Source organism: Mytilus edulis, chromosome 10 (assembly GCF_963676685.1).
Source record: "Mytilus edulis chromosome 10, xbMytEdul2.2, whole genome shotgun sequence".
NCBI classification, from domain to species: domain Eukaryota; kingdom Metazoa; phylum Mollusca; class Bivalvia; order Mytilida; family Mytilidae; genus Mytilus; species Mytilus edulis.
In genome coordinates, this window is record NC_092353.1 from 40,169,061 (window position 1) to 40,189,707 (window position 20,647).

At 31.3% G+C, this 20,647-nt stretch overlaps 1 protein-coding gene across 1 annotated transcript; it reads left to right on the forward strand.

Annotated features, from left to right (window-relative positions):
- Positions 1 to 1,222: 1,222 nt before the first annotated feature.
- On the forward strand, positions 1,223 to 13,558 carry LOC139491161 (arginine kinase-like). Its single transcript, XM_071278581.1, has 7 exons — positions 1,223 to 1,326; positions 2,054 to 2,236; positions 4,623 to 4,882; positions 5,214 to 5,362; positions 7,362 to 7,527; positions 9,764 to 9,947; positions 12,601 to 13,558. Exons 2-7 carry the CDS (start codon positions 2,083 to 2,085, stop codon positions 12,750 to 12,752), a joined length of 1,065 nt encoding a protein of 354 aa, XP_071134682.1. The 5' UTR covers positions 1,223 to 1,326; positions 2,054 to 2,082; the 3' UTR covers positions 12,753 to 13,558.
- Positions 13,559 to 20,647: the final 7,089 nt, after the last annotated feature.

Sequence of the window (20,647 nt, forward strand, 5' to 3'; positions counted from 1 at the left end):
AGTACGTCAAACGCGCTTTTCGCCTACACTTATCAGTGACGCTCATATTAAAATAGTTATAAAAGCCAAACAAGTACAAAGTTGAAGAGCATTGAGAATCCAACATTCCAAAACATTGTGTCAAATACGACTAAGATAATCTACCTGGGATATGAAAATCCTTTTTTTTTCGAAAAATTAAAAGTTTTGTTTACAGGAAATTTATATGAATGATCACATGTCTAAAAGAGGATTACAAAGATAAGTCTGTCCCCTAAAATGCAAAAAACGGTATAGTAAAAAAAAATAGTATAAATTTATATTAATCATCACATGTCTAAAAGAGGATTACAAAGATAAGTCTGTCCCCTAAAATGCAGAAAACGGTATAGTAAAAAAAAAAAGTGTTTGTGCAGTTATATATGCAAAGCTAAATAAATATGCTGACAAAAGAAATATGATACATGCGGATTGTATCCGTATCGATGTAGTGAATCTGTACAATTGTATCTGTATATTATAAATGGTCGATTGCAGAATAAATTTATATGTAAAGTATAAGGGCCACAAATTATGAACTGTCAAGTAGACAATATAATGCATTGTGAAACAATTGTATACTTGTACAACGTCTTGTTATTTAATCAAATGTTCCGTTGTAGCATTCTCTTTGTATGAGTAGAAGCTCTAATGGTCCATTTCGAAAAAAAAGAAACCTAAAAAATTTGTATTTTGTGCATTTGTACACTAGGAAGTTAGTAGTTGGATCGAAAATTTGTTGAATCGAAGTCAGAATAATGTGTGACATGGCTTTCTGTGGTCTGTTAAGTCAGGAATATGGTAGTTGTTATCTAATAGTTTGTTTCTAGGTGTGTTGCATTGTCGTTTGGTTTTGGTTCCTCTTCAGTGATTCTTTTGTTTCGTTGTTTTTCTCTTATAGTTGATGTGTTTCCCTCGATTTAAGTTTAAATCTATGATGTGTTTTATCTCAATCGTTTTATGACTTTTGAACAGCGGTACATAACTTGCATGATACAAATTGGCCTCAGCATGTCTTTCTTGTTCATATTCTAGTTTTTTTCAACATAAAAATGTTCTTGTCCTAAACTTTCTCCGTCATTGATGCTAATCATAAATCCATTCTAATAGTAGATTTGACGGTCGCAAATGCAATTTTATTGGCGACGCGTAGCGGAGACAGTAAAACGGAGATTTGCGACCGTCAAATCAAAATTGATGGTGGCAACTCTTCAACTACAATACAGTAAAATAGAAAAGGCAAACAACAATTCACAAAACACAACATAATAAACTAATGACTGAGCAACACAAATCCCTTTAAGAATAGTAAGTATATAGTGCACATTAACAGGTATTTTCACATACCTTTATTTCACAACTCAGTTAAATCATGCTTAGAACTTAATTCGATTTTTGTTGTTGTTTTCAATGTAATTTCTTATGCACAATTAAACATATAGTTTCAACTTAATTCATAAGAAATAAGCTTCTAAATATAGAAATACAAATTGGTAATATATCAATGGATAACATGTCAAAATGGTAGATTACAAATATTTTGTGTCAGGTAAATTTGACCACAATTGATTTATTAGGATTTGTGCATTAATAGTTTATTTTTTATTTTGCTACTTATTGTGAAGCGACATGAAGCCACTTTCATGATAAAGACTAATTTTCTTCAATCTGGTTGAACAAGACTTTCGAAATGCAAGCTCAAAGTTTATTGTTTATTTACAGGCACAAAGAAAAACATCCTTACAAGTCTGACATTTTAGGGAAAAAGATATAACACTTAATAACCCGGCAATTTAGTCCTGGAAACCATAGTTCAATTTCGTATTAACAATTATTATATATTATAAATTCATTAATATTATATGATACTACGTCCAATGTTAATAATCTTAATATACGAACAACTACGCAGTTCTCCGTAGCGTAGCCCATAAATGTTTTACGCAACGCAAATAGTGCGATTCATTTTTAAAAAGGCTTTCATATTTAAAGGTAAAAAATATCTTAAATCATAAAAAAGTTGATTACGTTTCAGTATTGGCATTTGTAAATATCAATTTAAAAATGGAGTGCAATGATTTAGAAGACCTATGGAGAGGCATAAGTACACATACAAGCAATTCTCTGTTAAAGAAACATTTATCTGAAGAGAAATACATAAATTTAAAGAAGTGTTCGACGAAATATGGAACAACTTTAGCTGATGTCATACGTTCAGGTAGGCAAGTAAATATATACTGCAACTGTTTTTGTCGCAAAAAAAATAAAAAAAATAACCCATCAAAGATGATATATAATTAATATTTGAAACAGACTGAAAAAAACAGAAATTTCAAAAATTTAAAGGAAATTGCTATAAATTATAAGAAATGTAATAAGAAAAAAAAAATGGAAACATAAAACGCTTCATTGAATTAAAATTATTACATCACGAGCGTTTTGACTTCAATACATTTTATATTGATTTTTAATTTTATCAATGTAATTGAATCATTCTGCTATAGACTCTGGAAAATATCTTAAAATAGATTAAAATTATTTTAATATGTTCAATGACACGATCAAATAATATACAAACAAGGCAATGCGGTATGATAGAAAAGTATTTAGAACATTATTGTAAAAAATAACATTGCTAACGTTATAAAATTTAGATATACTCATAATATTGTTGAACTAGGATTAGTATTACAATTTATCATATGTATATAAGTGAACGTCTGCCCTCCTGGTAAGAAAAACTGTAATTCTATTAAACTGTGTATTTTCTGTCACTCATGCCAAAACAATTGTATCATGTTTGAACAAATATTGTTTTTGTAGCTATATACTAGTTTATGAGAAAAAGATCATTCATTCAATAATTCTCAAAAAAAACCCACTGACTTTAAAAGAGGGACGAAAGATACCGAAGGGACAGTCAAACTCATAAATCTAAAACAAACTGACAACGCCATGGCTAAAAATGAAAAAGACAAACAGAAAAACAATAGTAAACATGACACAACATGGAAAACTAAAGAATAAACAACACGAACCCCACCAAAATCTAGGGGGTGATCACAGTGCTACACTATTCATGGATTATTAAACATGTTAAACGCAATCGATAAAATAATGTGATTAAATTTTTGATATTTGTAAAATTTATTCATGCGGTCTATTTTTTAATGATAGAAAAATTAATTCATACCGACAATTTTATATTTGCCCTGTAAAGTAACCTTTCAACTGTGACGATATAAAGCATTTACAAATTTTATAGAATGAACGATAACATTAATGTTTCCTTTTCTATTTTTATTGCGATGCTAACAGCATTGACCGAAGCATGGAACCCTACAAATAGAACTATTCAATTCCGATAATTAAACGTATATGCTACAACTTCGCTTGTTGACTTTGTATTGACGTTTTTAAGCGTAAGATATATACGAAGGGCCATTCCGGTCATAAATGAGTTTGTCACACGTATTCTAGAGATTTACTTACATATAGTCCAGAGATATACATAGCACATTGTTTATATACCCTAGAGGTAAAAGTAACACTACGTTCACTCATCATAGAGTTGCACTCAACAGTGTGTTCCTAGAAGTGCGCGTAACAGTTTGTTGAAGTACTCATGAGTTAATTGTTTGTTTGTGCATTTAATCGCAATAGCCAATAAAATCGACATCCATTTCCCTGATAAATAGATTTACTAAATACGAATTATTCATTTTCAAATCAAATACAATTATATAAATGTTTGCCAAAATGTGCAGGTTTTCGTTAACACAGATAAAAGTTAATCACACCCAAAGAATCAATTTAGTTCTGAAATTTTGTCTACTTGAACGCTATTTATTGAATGGCTGTTGTTCGAATATAAAATTTTGTAATAAAATGAACCCACTCTTCCGAATTTTTAGCAAAATATTTCTGTTTGAAGTTTATCATATTATAAATTTATAGCCTTTTAAAGAATTTGATACGGGGTTATATCGACATAGAGAATATATTGATATATTGATCAAGGACGCAGACCGCATTTGATATACTTCTCAAGGAAGTACCACATTATTTTTTGTATTGCATCTTCGTCCATTACATCCTGACTATAACAAATAACAGATGTGAAGTAATCGTTATGTATTTCTTGACATATGCAGATAATAAAAACATCAACAATACAAAATATATATAAAAGTATCAAACGAACTACTATATTTCTCCACAAATTTTCTAAAATTATAATCTGAAAATCAACTAAAGGGAAATAAAAAAATTTCGGGCTGCATATACTTGCTGTATCAGTTGTCTCTCAATACAAAACAGTAATTTGACACCTAATTGTATATACTTACAGTTAATGGAAACGGTGAAGAATCCACAACAAAAAAATAACATATAAGTGAGAGGTTTAGCTAGCTATAAAACCAGGTTTAATCCACTGTTCATAAGAAAATGCCTCTATCGAGTCAGAATTATGACAGCTTTTATCCGTTTGATTGATGTGTATGATCTTTTGACTTTGCCATTTGACAAGAAACTTTCTTTTTTGAATTTCACCAGAGTTCAGTATTTTTGTGATTTTAATTTGTATCAATGTTTCGTTTTAGGTTGTAAAAACCTGGACAGCAAAGTTGGAGTATACGCATGTGATCCCGAAAGTTATAAAGTGTTTAAAGATCTCCTTGAACCAATCATATGCGATTATCACAGAGTGAAGGAAGTCAACCACCCTAAATGTGATTATGGCGACGTGGCCAAACTTAACTTTAGGAAGCTCGACGAGGCAGAAAATTATATCATATCAACTCGTGTTCGGATAGGGCGTTGTCATAAGGGATTTTCATTTCCACCTATATTAACAAATGTGGTAATTATAAAACTTGTTGTTTTGAAGTTTTTAAGAACACACAATACACATTGAATTGTGACTAATATTTTGATATTTTAAATCCATGAGGACTTCTGAAATTATTCAACAGTAGAACCTTAGTGACACATATTTATACGAAATGTTACAAAATGTCCATTCCCTTATTTGAATCATTCTTCGAAATGTGACCAATAATGACATAGACAGAAACAATGTCCAGCAATCTTCAACAGTAAAATAAGTAGTACATTTTGACAGAAACGGTCGAAACAAAGCACACCCTTATTTCATGTTTTGAGTAAACTTTTTGTTCAAAAATTATTTCTAGCAAAGAAAAGAAATGGAAGAAATTATAGTAAAAGCATTGAATACACTTGAAGGAGACTTAAAAGGTGCATACCATTCACTTGAATCAATGTCAAGAAATGAATATCAACAACTTGTGGACGATCACATTATGTTCAGAGATGACAATCAGTAAGTAGAGAAAAGATTTTTTTAATCGGAATTCGCTATGAAATATCATATAGCTTTTGATTGGTTGACGTAATTAGTCAATTGACGATTTTAAACAACTGCAAGCGTAATCAATACTCACGTTATATTACAATCGTTTAATTTTACATATTGTCCGCTAATAGACAAATTACTGGACGAGACTTGATTAGTAGCAACTACAACGATGATATCTGTGTATAGCTACACACAAATATCTGCTATTCCTTAGATGCAGTGTTGTAAGTGTAATTTTCAATTCAATTCATTAATTGAACTTAAAAATGACCTATTATTTAAATTGCTATTAGTCGTCAAAAGAAAGACCATGCTTTCCGTAATACATAGTGTTTTTTCTTATTCACCACTAACTAGTAGTTTTGTTGTTGAATTCTGAACGACTCAAATATGAAAAAGAAGATCAGGTATAATTGTTAATGAGACAACACTCCATAAGAGACTGAATAAACAGAAATTAACAGTTACAGGTCACCATACGTCCTTCTACAATGAACAAATCCCATACCTTTTAGTGAACGAAGTTTTTATTCAGCATTCATCTAATTCTTCTGGATAATGAAACAGAACTAATAGTTACTATTTAGAAAAATAGATATAATATACTACTTCAAAGGTATATATTTATTCGGAAAATACCCAAACGTAGTAAGGACTATGACAGTTTATTATCAATAGTTCGTTGATCGATAAAATGTAACATTTGATTCTGTCAATCTTTAGTGACTTCCTCTTTTTCAATTATCTTTAAAGGTCGGTAATTTAGTTGATAATTATATATATTCCTAGTATTTGCTTTCACCAAAATTGTCCAATTCCAATGATTATCAATAAGGACAATAAGTTGTACAATTAAAGTGAACTAAATCAAGGTTTATAGTAAAGATTATATATTGATCTGAGCGTCACTGGTGAGTCTCGTCTAGACGAAACGCACGTCTGGCGTATTGAATTATAATCCTGGTACTTTTCATAACTATTATTATCATTTTTTTTTTATTTTCATAGCCGGAATGCAGAGACATTTTTTTTACTTTCAATACAAAGACAATAACAATCAAAACCAAGGAGTAAACAAAGACTCACAAAACCAAAGACATTTTACATCAACAGTTATAAATAATAATTAAGAAACAAAACGAACTCCACTAAAAACCGGAAGTGAAATCAAGTACTCCGGAAGGGTAAGCATTTCCTGCACCGTATATGGCACCGGTCGTGTTATTTCTTTGTTCAGTTCGGTAATGATGGAAGGTTCTTATGACTGAGGAAGAATATCAGTTACTTTTGTCATAACGGCCAATCAGCTCATGATGGCGACCGTAAAATTTCTTGAGTGAGGACCTTTATATGATGGTTCATAGCCCTGTCTTAGCAACTTTTGAGAAAGCAGTACTCCTCGTTCAACAAAATCAACGTACTTTAAGCTAGCTTTAGAGTAATGTATCAATTGAGACACATATATTCCATATGCTGGTGCCTTAATGAATTGCATGTAAAGATTTTTTTCCTTAAAAAAGGAGTTCAGTCAAAAACATTCAAAATAAAGTCTATATCATTGCTTTTAGCTGTTTGCTCTGAGGAAGGTATCTGAAATTGCCATGATTGAATTTGAAGATATAATAAACAATGTATGAAAATTTCAAATTATCCCTTTACATTGTAGTAATTTTACAAAACATTTATGTAAACAAATTAACTAAAAAATAAAGATTGTATAAAGAAAAAGAAAACTTTGATTACAATAAATGTTGAACGTGCAAACATAATGCTTTTAAGATACACTTCAATTATTCTAAAACAAACGCTGAGGGAGTATCATGAGTTCTAAAAGGGCTAAACAATCAGCAATTGAATAATCTAAGCTAGATACTTACATGTGCTGTCGGACTAGAAAAACATATTGATCGTGTAATCTTAATATCCATAATATTCACGTGACTTTTTTTTTTAAAATTTGTAGTACACTTAGAGATGCTGGAGGATATGACGGATGGCCAGTAGGTCGAGGTGTATATTTGAATAACAAAAAAACTTTCATTGTATGGGTAAACGAAGGTGATCATCTGCGATTTATTTCAATGGAAAAAGGAAGTGACCTATCTTCTGTATATAAAAGGTTAATCTTTGTAAGTTCTATCTTAAAGGGGCACTAGCTGTCAAATACATGTTCACCAATTAGATTGAATTCTAATATTTTATTTATAACAATCTAAAACATTTTTCCAAACCATCAAAAGTATAGAATAAACAATTTACAGGCAAGGGTCTCAATAAGATTTAGCTTCGTTTCATGTGAATTTTAGCAATGACGCCATCTAATTAAATTTCGAGTTGACCTTTCTATGACCATATGAGCGACGTAAACATAAACATAGATAAAAATAAAAAAGATTAAGCAACTCGTGCCGTTGGATTTTTATAGGTCTACTAAATTTTGTAATATAGATTAAAAATTTATGTTAACGTCGTTTTTTCCTAAATAAGAATGATTTTTTTGTGGATCGAATCAGTCAATCAAATTATTTACCTTTGTTTCACTTTCAATACTGACATTCTTTTTCTTTTGATAACCGTACACGGACAATGCATGCGTTATTCTACCTCTTTCTACGGGGTTAAATTGGAGTTTACATGGATACAGATTTAATGAGGTCGAGTTATTCACTTGCAAGTGAATAATTCGTTATCAACTTTTATTAGCTTAATTTGAATATATTGAACCAATTTAGCTGCTAAAAGTGAATTATTATTTCACTATTTCACTTTCATTAATGATTGAACAAAAAAAATCATAATTTAGATTTTTAGATACCTCGTAACTAGTGACCCTTTAATGGTATGATAAATGATTGATGCATTCTTAACGTCTAACATCAATTATGCCATGCCTTTGTAGAAAGATCCGAATAATAAACGTGTATGCAATATTTGTTGTTCACGCTAGCATGAAATGTTATCAGTTATTTCGTTTAGAAATATGTGTGTTCATTGATGCTATGCATTTTCAAAGAAAATTTGTCAAACATCTTACAAAATATTAGAAATTATTATAAATTAAGGAATGTATCTCCCTCATGCAAAGCTCTGATTCCTTTCACATATTTGGCTATACTTTTTGGACCTTTTGGATTATAGCTCTTCATCTTTTATATAAGCTTTGGATTTCAAATATTTTGGCCACGAGCATCACTGAAGAGACATGTATTGTCGAAATGCGCATCTGGTGCAAGAAAATTGGTACCGTTAATTTTATTACAAAGCGAGGGTTTAAGAGAGTGCGATAAATTAAATAATGTTTAGGTATTACAATTTATTTTAAGATTGAATATCATGTCATTTGTATCTTATAAAGCTTATCAAAACAACATGTTTTAAGCACTATAACGGCAATATAAGTTTAAAATTGAACTTTTACATTATCAGTTGACATGGTATTGAGAGGACATAAGCGAAATGTTATTATTGAAAGTAATTTTGAGAACATATATTAAGCAATAACATGATGGGCTAGTTATTCAACAAAAAAATCATGATAAAAAGCAAAACCATGGTAAAAAAATAATTGTTTATATGCTTTCGTAAATAATTTACTTCTGACACTGCGAAGAACTATGTATTACAGAACGACGAATATAAAATAGTTTCACTCCTTTGCACATAAAACGTTTTTATATATTAGTGGTTCTGACCTGGAACCAATTTTCTTTATGTAATTGTTGGGTAAATAACAGTCAAGACTAGCAATAATGCATGTATTGACATAAAATAAAGGCACATTATTGTAATGGAAGAGTGTATAGTGTGCTATAGAAATCTTTAGCGATGTATTTCGAAGTCTTGATAAATAACCCTTCCTTTTTAGTAGATGAAAATACGAATACCGACAAAATTGATTAAAATGAAATATTAATAAACTTTAAGAAATAAAAAAGAAAAAAAAAAGGACGACAAATTGTGCGTCTTTTATTTGAATGAGCCTTTGGAATAAAACAAGCTTCTCCAATCGAATAACATTACAATTTTGAAAAATCGTTATATGAGATTGCACTCTAACAATTAGCAAACGAACAGTGGCATATGAATTATAGACCCTGAGATGAATATTGAAATAATTGTTCACAAGGCAAGATCCTTAGAGAGGGTAAAAGTCGCCCGCCTTGCGAATTCACACAAACTAATCTATGCATTTACCCTTTCGAATAAATAACATATGGTATATGCCTAATCAAACTATTTAAATTGATTATGATACGTTGCATTTTATATTTTAACAATAATTGAAAATATAATTTATTGGTGAAAATTGTAAATGTTTCTATGAATCAAAATCATGTTATACTATACTAAGTCTTGTAATTACAGGCTTTACAACAAGTTGAAATGAAAGTTGAATTTGCTTATGATGATAAAAGAGGTTTTCTTTCAAATTGTCCTTCAAACCTTGGAACATGTTTGAGAGCCAGTGTTCATCTCAAAATGCCAGAATTAGAAAGATGTCAAGAAATATTAAATGATATATGTGACAGACACAATCTGCAACTTAGAGGTATGAAACAATTTTATAATTCCAGATAAAAAGTAAAATCACAAAAAAAATGAACTCCGAGCAAAATTCAAAAAGAAAAGTCCTTAACCTAATGGCAAAATTAAAAGCTAAAATACATCAAACGAATGGATAACAACTGTCATATTCCTGACTTGGTACAGGCATTTCCTAATGTAGAAAATGGTAGATTGAGCCTTGTTTTATATCAATCTAAACCTCTCACTTGTATGACAGTAGAATCAAATTCCATTACATTCACAACGATGCGTGAACGAAAGAAACAGACACAATAGATAAAAATGTCAAAAATGGGGGTACAACAGTCATCATTATGTTATAATCTCAACCACTATAAAAACAATCAAATATGAAACAAAGTAGCAATAATGGTATAAATTAGACTGTTGCTTTTAGTAATAACTCGTTTGTTATTATGTAGGGCTTTGCCTGGTTTTGACATAACACGTTCCTTTTTTTTAAAAGGTAAATCATGTTTTCACATTTGTTAGTGGATACATCAAATACCGGTACCATATCCCGGCCTCGTTAACCGTTAGTATATCATAAATTTTGTTAGTACTTGTAAGTTTAATTTGTCTGTAAAACATACATTTTAAATTATAATATAATCCAACATAATTCACATTTATAATTACGTAATTTTCATCCGTATTTGACCTTTACTTTTACATCCTCATTATTGGATACACTCTACCTGACACATATTGCTCGTTTAGAAAAATCGTGCATGTGTCTTAGTGTGATCAAATAATCGTAACCTGCCATAATTGAAGGATAATATAGTTTATGTGTTAATCTTTTCGCTTTTGGATTATTATATGTTTATTATTATCGAAATATGAATTTATTGTCTTTCCCCAAATATGTACCTTATTGTGTTTTGAATTAAAGTTTTAGAATATGTGTAATTTAAGGGTTTTTCTTTTACGGCCGCTGAGGTGCCAATTTTTATTTTGCATTTGTAGTATTTCATTTTAAAGATACTTGAGTAAATATTTTCTACGTTATGTTTCGAAACTATATATGAATATTATGCCTACATATTTTATAATCTAACAGTTTAAAAGAATTTTTGAAATTTGCGAATAACATTACTTTTACGTTTTTTTACACATCTGTTAACTTCAAAATATAATTCAAATTCTTTTTTGAAGATGTTGTATGTGTCGGTTGATTTTGTTCTTTGTTTCGACGTGTAAAATGATTTGTAAATTGAGAAACCTATTAGAGTTATAATAAGATTTATGTCATTATTATGTCGGTCTCCTATTCTATATCCAAAGACTATATCTATTAAGTTTATTTTCTTACAGAAGTTTATGATATTCATTTTTTCTGTTATTTTATTCCACAAGTCTTTTAAAAATTCACAATCGATAAAAAATGTTGATAATTGTCTGTGCATTTGCATAAAGCACACTCTGACATATTAGATATTTTCCATTTGAAAAGATTTTCTGTGTTCGGCAATATATAGCTAAATAATTTCCATTTATAAACTTTAAGTTTGTTTGTGAATATTTCTGTGCTTGTAAATGATAAGGAGTGTCGAATTTGTAATGGTTTTACGCCTTATATTCTTTGCACCCGCCCCCCCCCCCCCCATTCTTTGCCATTTTATAATTCCAATGTTTGGAGTTATTTTGTTTTTTATAAAATATTGATAGACGGTTTAGTTATCAAGATCTGCTAAAATTTATTTCTGTTTCTTTCATTCTGATTATTTTTTTGTTAATACTAACTCGGGTTTTAACAGATTTATTTGTTTTCAGGATATCTATCCAACATTTTGGAATAGCTTTTTTTAGTATTGATAGTTCGGCTATCCAGTTGTTTTTTTATTTCTAACTTACGCAGTATTGTCTTTTCATTGATTTGACCGTTTTCGTCAATAATTTCATTAATATAGATTATATTGCTTCTGATCCAATTGAGCATCAATAATGTTTTTTTTTTTATTTTTATGTTTGTATTACCCCATATAATTTCTTTGCGCATTTCTCTAAAGTTAGTGGGTGATTTAGTTTGACCTCCACCTTTCCGTATCCAGTATTTTACAATTTCCAGATAAAATTCTGGTAATTCAGTTGTAATTTTAAGTGGTTTTAAAATTTTAAGTTCTAAATTCATTTTGAAGATAAGGACATAACACGTTTCTGCTACATACGAAACATCCATCGCGGATTTCAGTGTTAAAAGTACCTTCCACTATCTTTCATCTTCAAGATCTATAAATTGCTAAAACAATTTAGGAATAGGAAAGTTTTTTTCCATTCGTTTCATATGTTGAGGACTTTAATTTTGACCGTGTTGGGAAATTTTCCGCCTTGAATTTTCCTGTAGTTAGGACTTATTTTTTTTAATTTTCCTTCAAATGTCAAAATATTTTATTTCAAATTTATAAGTAAAATATGTAATTTGTAAGCTGAAGATTTTTCTTTGTTTATCGTAAATGTTATGATATTTTTCTTGTATGCATGTTCAAATGTTTTGAATTTCCATTTTATATGAGATTTGCACTTAATACCGATAATAACAAGCAAGTTACCATGCGCTGTTACCTTTGAGATAACAAAAACATCCATTCATTTTTACAACATCCTTTGAACTTGAGTGTTTGTATGTTTTAAAGGTGTGAATGGCGAACATACTGAAAGTGCTGAAGCTGTTTACGATGTATCAAACAAACGACGCCTTGGACTAACTGAATACCAAGCAGTCTGCGAAATGTACAATGGTGTAGAAGAACTAATACAAACCGAACAACAGTTGGAAGAAAAGTAATGTGACATGTCTGTTTGATTAAAAATAGGAGAATTGATAGAAGTCGGATAAGGCGACAACTATCCATTAATGTTTTTGTTTTTGCATTTGTCATTCTTAAAGATTCCGTTTAACGCTGTGCCTTTTCATTACGTTTTTGGTATAATATATATCATTGTTCGTCTATTTATATTTCGGCAAAATATTAGATATTTTTAATCTGTTTGATTTTGGGCCGTCCTTGTCGTTGCTTGGAACACATTTTTCCATATTTGTAATTATAATGTACATATCGTTAGAATATATGTTACAATACAAAATAGATTGATTCTTTTATTATCATACGAAAAGACATTTTCGAAACTATATTTCTTCGATATATACGTGTGATAAGTTTTATATCCAGAATATAGATTGCAAAAATCTACCAGAGAACGCTTAAAAAGCAATTGAACATTTTCTAACAAAGCGCACTTTTTTCGTTAATTTCCGTTGATTTTTTTTTATAGCAAAGTAACACCTCAATTCCATCGCACACATAAAAAGAATAGACATATCTTTGTGTCAGTATTAATAAAAAAGTAAAATCACAAAAATACTGAACTTAGAGGAAAATCTAATTTGAAAGTCTCAAATCACATGGCAAAATCAAATAACAAAACACATAAAAAAAGAAATATCTTTGTAAAGGCTTACTGTTACATAAATAAGTATTTGGCAAAACCTTTTTGGAAACTTTAGTCTTGTTTCCCGATTTTAACTATTTTGATTCGAGCGTTACTGATGAGCCTTTTTTTTATATTAAACAAATGTAGGTCTTGCATACAAAACTTTTATCCTAATATTTATTATAATTTTATTTTCAACCACTGGATTGATGTCTCTGATATGGATGGTCTCATCAACCCAGTTGTCAGCACTTGTGTGTTGACAGGATTATCAATGATATAGTGATTGATTAAAATTCACTGCTTACCAAACTTTTTCGAAATACTAAAACTTTTTGCCCCAGGAATAGACACCTTAGCTCAAATTAACATAAGTTTATGAATTTATATATCACAAAAGTCTTCAACTTTTTATTTTATTGGACCTGTTTAACCTTTTTATAAACGCATAAAACAATCCATCACAAATACCGAACTCAAAGAGTATTCAAAATAAAAGGTCCTTTAACAAAAAGCAAATTTATAACGCATGTCTGACGTACAACATGCTTTGTGTTGGTTAATTTTTTTTCAATGACAGATGCAATTCACAGAACGGGTGCCACATTTGGAGCAGGATCTGCTTACCCTTCCTCAGTAAGGTATGTTTATTAACAATTTGAATATATAAAATATTATGTATTTCATACCTTTAAACAGAAGATTTTTTTTTCGATATGCAAGGTTGTAAAATAATGTTGGGAATTTAGGGTTTACTAAGCAAACCATTTGATATAATGAATTCCGGGAACGGGAGAAGGGTGAAACCTGAAACGTGAAATAATAGAGTTCAGTATAATTAAACGATCTGTATATTAACTGCTTATGACTTGAATTTGACCAATACTTACTGGATTGCACTAGCAATATATTGTCATGATGCTTTTAAGATTGATATACAGCTAAAATTTGAAACACAAGCTATACAGATGTGGGATTTCTATATTTATGATGATTTAGTGTTTATACTGAACAGCCTCCTTAACTCCTGTTTACTCCTGTTTAATTTCCGGTATTCTCCAAGCATCGATAAAAGGATTTGATAATGAGTTGATCAGAAATGTCAAAACTACAGTTTGGAAGGTAATAATGATAGTTGTAAAAAAAAGCTCGGATCTCCAAAGAATTTTGCAATTGTGTAGTGACATCAATAGATATTGCCACATCTTTGGATGTCGTACAAATGTTGGTGTTACTTTTCAAATCATGCATGCCATTATTCAAGTTCTCGTCATGCGCACAGTTATGTTTCTTTGATGATACTTTATTATCACAGTTCAAGTTCGCATTTAAGGTATCTAGTTGAATATCTATACTAGTCCGGCCGATTGGTGCAGATATAGAGCAAAATTGTTCACTTGGTGAGGAAAGCATGACACTTTGCACAGTAGTTCAAGGTTATATACCCTTTGATTTCAGCTATGGACCCACTCTGAAAAGTCTAATATGACTGCCATTTTCAAGATGGCGGAAAAAAGTTATCAATAACAAGATTGTCCGCAAGGTATTCTATATAATTTCGGAAATTAAAGTAATGATTCTTTAAAATGGTCTTCTTGTTCTTGAATTTGTTATCAATTAATTTCAAAATATAAACACATTAATTTGGTTATACTTTAGTATCTATAACACATACATTTGCAAATATGGCTGCATATACAAAAACAAATAATGAAATTCAAAAAGTTAATCAATATGTTACATGTTATTGTAATCGTTTTTTAAACGCTTTAAGTTTTAATGGTTGGAATGAAATAAGTTGAAGCGAGTCGATTGAACGTTGATATAGGTCGGTTAAATGTGGTGGAATTTGATGAGACTGTTATTAAAGTGAGAGGGTTAGCGCTATAGAACCAGGTTTAATCCACCATTTTCTACATTTGAAAATGCCTGTACCAAGTCAGGAATATGACAGTTCTTGTCCATTCGTTTTTGATGCGTTTTGTTTTTTGATTTTGCCATGTGATTATGGACTTTCCAAATTGATTTTCCTCTGAGTTCAGTATTTTTGTGATTTTACTTTTTACATTGTAGGTAACTTATCTGAACTTTGAGGCAATGCCGAGGACACCTTGTCTCATGTCTCTTCAATGCCACGTCTGACGTCACTTATCGCGTTTTCATCTGCCGTACCCACTTCATCGTCAAATTATTCTATGTAATCAATAGGTGTACCTTTCTGCGGGCGGATTAGACGATTGCCATAGTTTAAAATGGTTAAGGGGCAACTATTTCCTTTTCCAACTACGTGCGAAACCAATTCGCAACTAATCAGCGAGCATGGTCCTAAAATGTACTCCTGGTCAGCACTTTTGTTAGTTTTAATGGTAACAGTCATATCTGAGTTTGGCGGAACTATGATGGTTCGTTTTATGTAAACATGCTGAGTTGAAATCTCGTTTCCACTGTTAACAAATGCCGCATTTATCACTTAATTGTTGATGGTAAGTGTGGGAGTACTGAGATTTATCACTGCGCTCAGTGTGTCCAAAATATCTAGCGTAAGTATAACATCGTATGTTAATGGCTCTTTGCACACATCCAATCGTATGTTTACTCTATCAATGTCGAGAGCCGTTCTTTATAATCTTCCCAAAAACAAGCTGTTCACCAAAACCACGTGGCGTACCGGTCTCCAAATCTCCATTATCTGCCAGAATTAATTTCTCATTTACTAATGTTATAATTTCAGCAGTGTCCACAATCATGCTCATATTCTGGTCATGTATAGTACCTCGTACTGCTAAGCTCTTTCAAATGGTTTGTCTGATGACGATATCGGACGAGGCCGCGAGCCTCTGTTCGATGTTGTGATGAGGTGATGTTTCATGGCCAATAGACATGGGAGTTGAGCGATTGCCTACTGCCCAACCCTTTGCTGTTTAAAGACTCCATTGTTGGGGTTGCAGATTTATTTGCTCTGTATCCTGGTAAAGGTGACCGTTGTCTGAAATAACCGGGATTTCTGGAGTTTGTCCGTGGAGATGCTAACCGTTGTCCTTAGTGGCTATATGATATCTGGCTTAGTGGGGGTGTTGCTGGTCGATAGTCATTAAACTTGGTTGTATTTCTATTTGACGATCTACCGCGATTGTATTTATCAGGAGATCTTCCACGTGTATATTGATAAGGTGATCTTCCATGATTATTTTATCAGAAGGACCAAGGTTATATTGATCGGCCAATCTAGGATTATGCTGATTAGTTGAAACATAACATCAGCTATTTTTTTACAATTTGTGTGAGGTTATGCACCTCATTTTCCAAAGGACTGCTCATATTTCCTTTATAGGTCGGTGATACTGCGCCAACAGCAAAGTAGACTTGCCGATGTGCATAATTGGCACTATTTAATCCATATATCGCCATCTGATTGGCTATTCAGGTTTTCAATTGTTATAACGCTTTGTTGAATGTTTCTGGGTTCTTTTATATTACATGCCTTGCAGAATCTGTGTCTTTACATCCTGGGAGGAATGCTTTGGTTCCAATCTGGTTTGGTCGTCTTTCTTTCTTGCTGAAGCGCTGCTCAAATGTTTTTCTGAAGGCCTTGGAAGCATCATCTGTCTTTACCTTGCGAACAAATGAGCTTAGGAAAAATGTGTGTAGGCTCCCAGATTGCCAAGCCGATGTTGGCTTTGAGTACCAAAGCCAACATCGGCTTGGCAATCTGGGAGCCTACACAAATTTTTCCTGTTTTCCCATTGTCATCTACCGGCAGTTCGTTCAAATTGGTAAATGAACGCCTCCCAATTCAAGGATCCTCTCCAATTGAGTATTTGCGTTTTTGGGAGCTGTGGGCTTAGTCTCAAATGGCAAAATCAAATGATAAAACTCATCAAACGAATGAACAACAACTGTCATATTCATGAATTGGTACGGGCATTTTCAAATGTAGAATCATTCAAGTCCTTGATCATTAGAGATATTGATTGAATAAAAGCGCTGTATGAATGATGATACAGTTACGAATTTGAAGCTAAAAACTCTTTTGTCGTTAATATTTTTTTTTTGAATCGATAAACAAATCAAATTATAAACTGTTATTATCATCTAGGTCATTCACATCATAGTTATACAGTTTGTCGTTAAAGTTTCGTTTATCTGATATATAATCAATCATGACCAAACACTAGCGAAAACAGAGAAACAGGTTCTCGATAGGATGCACTTTTAATTACATTTCAATTGCTACAAATAATATATCATAAGCAATGAACCTATTTTATCAACAACTATTTCGCCTGAATATCTAATTTTTATCAGAAAATCCTGAAACAAAACCCATTTTGGATTATGCTTATTGTGAAAACAAATCAAAACCTGTGGAATTCAAACAGTTGATAAAAAAACACTTTTAGTTTCTTGCAGCAAAAAAAGTAATTTTAAGGAAGTCAGCCAGGAAAGAATAAACCAAAAATTTGAAAACTGATATTTTAAACAATATCAAGAAGTTGTGACACGTTTGCAGATAGATAACTTGCCAGTACCAGAAATAAGTAGTTATCAAAGGTACCAGGATTGTAATTTAATAGGCCAGACGCGCGTTCCGTCTTCATAAGACTCATCAGTGACGCTCAGATCAAAATAGTTATAAAGCCAAACAAGTACAACGTTGAAGAGCATTGAGGATCCAAAATTCAAAAAGTTGGGCCAAATACGGCTAAGGTAATCTATTCCTGGGATAAGAAAATCCTTAGTTTGTTTTCGAAAAATTCAAAGTTTTGTAACAGGAAATTTATAAAAAAATACCAAAGAATGGATATTCATGTCAACACCGAAATGCTGACTACTGGGCTGGTGATACCCTCGGGGACGAGACGTCCACCAGCAGTGACATCAACCCAGTGGTGTAAAAGTTGTCAAAGATACCAGGATTATAATTTGATACGCCAGACGCGCGTTTCGTCTACATAAGACTCATCAGTGACGTTCAGATCAAAACAGTTATAAAGCCAAACAGGTACAATGTCGACGAGCATTGAGGACCCAAAATTCCAAAAAATTGTGACAAATACGGCTAAGGTAATCTATTCCTGGAATAAGAAAATCCTTAGTTTTTCTCGAAAAATTCAAAGTAATAAAACAAATACAGGTCACCCTACACTTTTCAAATATAAGCAAATCGAATGCATAATAGTACGCTATACAGTTTTCTGGAATGACAAATGTTAAACAGTTCAAACAAGAAAAATAATGGCTTGATTTATATACAAAGTATGAAACAAAAAGCAGACAAGATATTCACACAGACGAAAACATATTAATTACAGGCTTATGACTTTGGATTGACATATTTATTTTTGGATAATAGAGTATACTAATCAGTTGCTAAAGATTGGATCGATACATTAACAAAATAACCAAATACAGAAGTTTATACGTTTTAAGGTTTTTCTTGTCGTGGAACACATCGAGGGGTGTCAGGATTAATCAAATGACAGACCGACCGTAGGGAGGTCTTTCTTTGCGCAATCCTGACACCCCTCGATGTGTTCTACGACAAGAAAAATCCTAACGTATGCATTATCTGACTTATTTACCGTCAAAAATATCTTTTTTGTAAAGATTTGCAACACTTAGCATCTTATTTTACACACCACACTAAAGTGGGATATTCCTTTCTAATGCGTTCAGGTTATAAAACGCCCTTAAGCTTATTTAGGATTTATTGTTTTATAAATTGTTGGAAATAAAACTTATTAATCTAGATATAAACCTTAGAAATAATTATCCATACACACTACACACATAACTGTAACTGCAAGTAAGATACAAATGAATTGGTACTATCGGATAACGGTGTATGAAGAATACAAGACACTTTGTAAGTTATTTATTGTACCAACTTAGTTTATTGAAAAGGGGGCGGGGGCTATGTTGTTTTTTCTTCCTTCTATTAGTTATGAAATTTCTATCGCGGAAAACTGATTATTATTTCAACAATTTTAACAAATCGAATAAAATATTCAGAAGGATTTTCTTTTGAATACATATTTTTAACAGATTATGAGAATATAATTCTATACCCCCTCACCCCATCCGACCCCATTGTGAGAAACGTGGATGTTATTCAATAGAATATAAGAATGATTTATTTGTTGATCATTTAATAGAGTGAACATGGTGAAGGTATATAGAAATGTAAAAAAAAGTCAAGAACTGACTCGAAAGGAGCACAAAATCGTGATGAATGTGCATAAAACACGAGAACGAATATCAATACACATAAGTAAGTCACAGTATGATTTCCTTTTCAGTTTGAATCAATAAGACTTTAGATTTTACACACGGATTCTATGATAAATCTGGCTTTTTTCAAAGTGTAATTAAAGTTTTACATTAAAATTCAACTCACATAGATGATAATGTCTCTGTATTTAAGCGACAAATTTACAAAACTTCACATTATTTGTTTCTAAAATTAAAATGCGGACAATGACTATTTTGTTTACACCTATCATAGATATATAATATAAAATATTTATATCGTCACTTCCTTTTATTCTAACAACATAATGAATATTCATGATATCTGTACTTTGTATTAATCAAATGTATGTTTATTTTGTTGTGTATACCGTATGTGTTGTATTCCTGTATTTCATATTTATGCCTCAATTTGATTGTGTATCTATATTATAAATGCAAAAAAGAACGTGTTTATTGTAAGCAGTAAAATATTTACTGATGAGAATCAGTGTATATTATATAATTATTAGCGTTTACCAAGTCAACTGGAGAAAAAATATAATTGTAAATATAAAATGATCGGACGTCGTTTAGCTGCATTTGGCAAAACGTTTTGAATTGTTTGTCCCCATGCTCTTAAAATTCGTACATGATTTGGTATTTAAAATCTTTTGATTCGAGCGTCACTGATGATATTTTTGTAGATAAAACGCGCGTCTGTCGTTAATTTAAATTTCAATCCTGGTATCTATGATGAGTTTAATAACAGCAAAACAGGTTAACAAAGAGTGTCGTATAATGAATATAATGATAACTGGGTTCACATTAAATTTGTTCTCAGCTGTACACGCGTTTTAATTAACTGTACATAAGACAGTTTAAAATTCGTATTTGTTAGAAGATAAAAAAGAATTCACAAATGATATCGGATAGTTCCTTACGTCGTAACTACAATCTCCTTCCCTTTCATGAATGTGACCTCCCGAATTAGACTATTTACCAGATTTGTTATTATAT